The following is a 5707-nucleotide window of genomic DNA, read 5'->3' on the forward strand; positions in this document are numbered from 1 at the left end:
GTTCACTTTGGATTTTTCCATTTATCTCACTTATTTGTATACAAATACCTCATATGTACACAATTGGGGAATTCATATACACACTTTACTTAGTTTTTCGTAGTAATGGTTTTTTGCAAGAAATTACGCACTATAAGTTTTTTTGAATGAGCTTAAATTATAAGATGCCCGTGAGTTTGAAACCTTGAAAAATGATTAGTTGATGGGTATTGACCTATATATATATTATAGACCTTAAGTTTTGCCCCATAACCTCATCATGTTAATGAAAAAGGCCTTGAAAGACCAAAATTTTCCTCTTTTTCAGTGTTTTGAGTGTCTGTTTTTAAGATTTTTTTCTTAGGACACTTGAGTGTCTAGTGTCAAGGCACATTTTCAGACCCACATAAAAACTGGCAAGACACCCCCCCCCCCCCAAAATGCTTCACAACAGCCTATTTTACAGCGGGAATGCGTGACGCACATGCCGAATTGGCTTGCTCTTTGTTATATTCATTTGTTTACGAGATTCTGCCCTCCCTCTCAAGGCTTACCTCTTCAATGCCAACATCACATTCCTGCCCCTTAAAAGGGAGAGTTAGGGATTCGATCCCGAATCTAACGGGCTAAAATGTAGTCAACAACTCTCGTAACCACTCTAGCATCAAGGCGAAGCTGCTATGGTTTGCAATCCATCTAATAAAATAATATAAACATTTACTGTCTGCTCGCACAGAGCAGGGCAAACGATGGCCACGAAGTAGGGTCTCCCCTCGCTCCTCCTTGCAGCTCCTTGATTTTGTGCCTGCTCTCTCAAACTCCTTGTGTTGGCTTCCCTCTACTCAAGTCGCTCGAGCGGCCTTGCTGCTCGTTCATGGCTTTACTTCTCTGGTGATCAACCCTTCCCAATTGAGCATCTTCTCTGGTTCTGTTTAATTTCGATTTATTTTCAATTGCAGGCACATATTGACTTTCCGCTTCCGTGATCTTTTCATTTCCTAAACTCACCCTTCACTTATGCATGCACTCAAAATGTTTTGAAAGGAATTTTATTAATTTCCAAGATTGGGGAGACATAATGGCTCTAATGGCTACAACCCAACTAGTGGGCTAAGCCTACAACTTAAAATCGGGCTCTTTGCCGTCGAGCTCGTCTGAACCCAGTTGGTTTAACAATCCGGTCGTGCCACACGCCCTGGAGTCTGGACCACGATGAGGCGTCTTTATTGGCACTGCCGTAAGGTAGGGTCTACAGGGAGGAATTTTGTTGCCATGGCCATAGGGGCTTTGGCCAATGAAAAACTGGCGTGTGAGGGTGTTTTTCGTGTGTGGCTTAGATGCAAGGAATTAACTAATTCTGGGGTCAACGAGGTAGAATTTGGGCGTGTGCTTCTCATCAGGCTTCCTCATCATCATCATCTGATCAAGTTCGCGACCAGCTACCCAATATCAATTACTGCATCTCCAGCCCCCCATCATGGCGTAAGTACTCCTCTTCTCATTCTTTCAAACTCCATTGCGCTCGAATGCTCTGTTTTCAGATGGCTCACTATCGCCATTGAAACTCCATGAACATACTCACTTCCTCTGTTTCTGATGCTCCATTATCTCTGTTACATTAGCACCACTTTGAAAGCATTGTGTGTATAGTTGTCTCTTTCAGCTATTTGCATCTGTAGGGTTAGCTGTGTATGTACACAGAAGTCTACATCTGCTGCAGATTTACTCGATTTAGCTCTTGGGAGCCCTGTTTGTACATACTCTACCACTCATATCTTTCTCTTTAAAGCTTCACGGAGAAGCTCTGGTTTCCTCCATTGATCCACTTCTCAAGGTTTTTTCTCGCCCCCGTCATTTTTTTTCCATTTTTGGCATATTTGCAAGTCTCGATCACTTCAAGGAAGCTATTCAACCAAGTAAACTGCCACCACACCTTTGCAAACTTTTTTTGCTTCTGTTGATCAACAACTCAATTTTGTTTATCATCTTTTGGATTGGTTTTTAATATCAGCATGAGAAGCAACAATTGTCTATTGGTTTTTCATTATTTCTGCTAGATTGAGTAGTAGCAACAATTTGATTACAAGTGCAACTTAGCTTCATCTGTTTTTCCTGTTCGGGCGTACTCACATTTTCTTGACTTGTTCTGTGTTTGTGTGCCTTTTGTTTTGTTTTGTTTTTTGGGTATCTTTGTTTTTGCAGCATCTGTGGGAGCAGGGCAGCAGATCTCAAGGTGGAGGGCTGATACTTTGCTTTGCAAGGCTGTGTTCACTATGTTTAAAGAGCTTGCACCATTAATTAGATAAATGTGTAGTGGGTTTGTTTCTTTATTTCTCCCCTTCTTTATGATTTTCTCATTTTTTGGTTTCCTTTTCCTAGTAGTGCCAGCACTGGTTTTCTTTCATGGAAGAAGAATACGATGAAGAGCTAGAGAAACTGTTGGGGGAGATCCCCGTAGCAACATTGGCACCCCCTCATCTTGAAGAGCAAAGGACAATTGTTAAAGACCATTATCAACCCTCATCAAAGCAGGTATCTCGAGTGGATACCCCCCTTTGATGAAATGCAAACATCATCCAATTTGGTATCCCCTTTTATGGAGGACTGCCTGCTTCTGGATACAATGCTATGGCTTTCGATAAGCATGTTAATTCCCAATCAAAGCATTCTTTCAATCTTGGTTCTACCTATATTGGTAGTCTATCACATACCTCACCTGGTTATGTAAATTATCCAGGACAACTTGCAGTCCAGCTATTGAAAGGTTGGAGTGTGTTTTGAGGTAGGCGGTTGCCAAGTTAGCATGGGTATGAGAGAGAGAGAGAGAGAGAGAGAGAGAGAGAGAGAGAGGTACGAAAAGGTGGGAAGAGAGAGGTGTGGGGGAGGGTGCAATTGATAGATGTTTGAAGACGTAGATAGAGAGTGAAAGAGATAGCGAGGTATGGAAAGATAGATTGGGAGAGAGAGGGAGGGAGGGAGGGAGGGAGGGAGGGAGGGAGGGGGTGCTATAGATACAAGTAATGAGAGGTAGAGAGAGCTAGACAGAGGGATGTATGAAGAGGTAGTGGAGAGTTAAAGGGAAAGTGGTTGAAGTGAAACTTTTTTGTAGCAGAGCAGGATGCCTCCACTTACATGTGTAGGACGAAGATTCTGCTAAGAAGTATATATAGATACAAGTAATGAGAGGTAGAGAGAGCTAGACAGAGGGATGCATGAAGAGGTAGATGGAGAGTAAAAGTGGTTGAAGTGAAACTTTTCTGTAGCAGAGCAGGATGCCTCCACTTACATGTGTGGGACGAAGATTCTGTTAAGAAGTATATATATCCCCATGGTCATTCAAGTACCGAGTTCTTGACCTATGAGACATAAGTTCTTTTGTCTTTTGATCTACTCTTGTTTGCAAAAACAATAATATGCCTCATATTCTTTTGCTCCACAGGCAAGTCATCCGATCACAATTTGTATCATTTGCTATTGTAAACCGCCAAGCATGAAGGATATCTATATGATTCCTCACGCATAGTTCAATAACATTTTAATCTAATTTTTAATTGGAGGCAATGCCCTCGTCTACTGTAGACGACCTTGTTACGTTTACTTATGCTTGCAATTTAGCGAGGGGTTTTGCGTCGGCATGGCTGCAGATCTGTTACTGCTAAGGGCTTTTGGAGTCCTGCTTCTCCTGCTCTTCTGCCCCTGCACGAGTGCAACAGACGAAGCCTTCCTGGTGGTGCACAAACGCGCTTCCATCTCAAAGCTCAAGTCCGTAGAGCATGTCACCGTCTCCATCAGCCTCCATAACGTGGGCTTCAGGTTCTCTCCCCCCCCCCCCCCCCCCCCCCCCCCCCCCCACCCCCAAAACCCCCCAAAATCCATTTCCTTGTTGTCAATCCGTGGACATTATGTTGCAGTCATTTAGGAGTGCATTGCTCTAGCAGTGGTAGGATGTTTACATCGTAGGAGTGCGTTCTATTGTTTTGGGTAGCGCTAGTGCAACCTGGCCCGTTGCAGGAGCAATCTGCTTTTTTTTTTTTGGGGTCCCCCCCCAGCTTGAAGAAAGCTTGTGTTGGGCATGCAGCACTGCGTATGATGTGAGTTTGAATGACGACACCTGGCCTAGTGAAAAGTTTAACCTGGTTAATGGAAACGCTTCCAACTCATGGGACAAGCTAGAAGCGTATGTCTCTATCTTTTCAACGCATGATTGCTTTATGAAGTTTGCATTTTCGATTCACATGTGTTTGTGTGCACAGGGGAAAGTCTGTGGTTCATGTTTTTGTTCTGGAGTCAAGGGAAAAAGGTCTCTTCTATGGAGCCCCTGCTGTTGTTAGATACAGGATCACCGGAAAATCTGCACTGCAGGTTCGCTAGCTACTTCTAACTCTTTATGTTGACCTGGTATATCTTGATCCTGATGCAAGTTTATTTTGATTTGGTGTTCCAGGAAGCATTTTCCACCCCGATCCACGAATTGGACTTACTTGCAGAGAAGTCCTCAGAACAGAAGTTTCTATGGGTAAATGTCTTGGCAATGCACTTCCTGTCTTCAGTGTAATGCTTGCCAAATTAAGAGTTTTTAACATTCTGATCACCTTGGTACTTTTTCTTGGGCTGTCCGCTGGCTTTTGGGTGCTAAATCATAGCAGCTGAAGGTGCATCTTTTTCTCTACACTCTTAGTGCTTGCTCTTCTTCTGAAACTGTCACTGCTCGCACATTGGCTCACATCTGGCGCATGCAAGTTTTAATTTCACGTACTTTTGACTCTTAAGCTTACTGTCATTCTTTGCAGGATTTTGCCGTTAAGTATGGACCTCTTGTGTCTGTCCTATCTGCTATAAGTCTCTTTACTTATTTGTTAATCACACCTACAAAGTCTAAGGCGGCAAAAGCTAAAAAGAAGAAGTGACTTCCCTGGACATTGTAGAAGCATCAAGGAACAAGCAAGAGTCGCTTTGTTAGTGTTTGAGGATAACCGACACTATCTATCCTGGTGTAGCTAGCTAGTGATTTCATACATGTGAAGAGGGGCTATACCTTCATGATCAATTTATAGATGTTTTGAGTGCAACTTTGCTTTCCCTCCTGAAATGAAGGTTGAAGAATTTGCACTTGCAGGATGTAGGGATAAATCGTGGCAAAGCAGTGATAATTTCTTGTTATTGTGGGACTGAATTGATGAGTAGTCCAGTTGCAGTATTGCAGGTTTGCCTCAAAGTCCAAGTTTTGGGGGGTTCTTTTAAGGTAATATATGGAAAGCTATTTGTAGATGACGATGACTTTAGAGTAGTGGAGGTAAGGATGGCTAAGTTTTGCAGTCAGTTGACCACTGTTAGGTCCATTTTGGAACATGTGGAGGGAGGATTGTGTGACTCAGAAGGACTGTCAGAATGGTATTTATCCAGAAGTCTGTTGTTTGTTGCCGAGTTGTTTAAATTTTCATAGCTTGGATGCAGGGATGGTGAGAGGGATATTGATGTGGTTCCGCTGTCCAAATTTTGTTAACACCGTTTCTGGATTTAGGGCGCTAATACATTATTGGCATTGTTGAGGTTGGTCTCATTTGCTTGGTTCTATTCACTGGTAGCAGTGAATAATTGCTTTTTTTAAAACGATGCGTCTTGCTAAGTTGACCATGTCACATTTTGGATGCAATTGTCGTTGCTGTAGTACAACGGATTAAAAGTTTTTTTTACATTGAGCTGCATTCTTGGATGTAGTGTTGTGATG

The 5707-nt window shown here is 42.7% G+C and overlaps 1 protein-coding gene across 1 annotated transcript; it reads left to right on the forward strand.

The window, feature by feature from the left end:
• Window positions 1-3542: 3542 nt before the first annotated feature.
• LOC147424623 (translocon-associated protein beta (TRAPB) family protein) lies at window positions 3543-5090 on the forward strand. Its single transcript, XM_086500300.1, has 5 exons — window positions 3543-3792; window positions 4058-4156; window positions 4233-4341; window positions 4424-4501; window positions 4770-5090. The coding sequence occupies exons 1-5, from the start codon at window positions 3614-3616 to the stop codon at window positions 4884-4886; spliced, it is 582 nt and encodes a 193-aa protein (XP_086356426.1). The 5' UTR covers window positions 3543-3613; the 3' UTR covers window positions 4887-5090.
• Window positions 5091-5707: the final 617 nt, after the last annotated feature.

The sequence above is a fragment of the Adiantum capillus-veneris genome, chromosome 25, assembly GCF_014529385.1.
Source record: "Adiantum capillus-veneris isolate H3 chromosome 25, ASM1452938v2, whole genome shotgun sequence".
NCBI lineage: Eukaryota > Viridiplantae > Streptophyta > Polypodiopsida > Polypodiales > Pteridaceae > Adiantum > Adiantum capillus-veneris.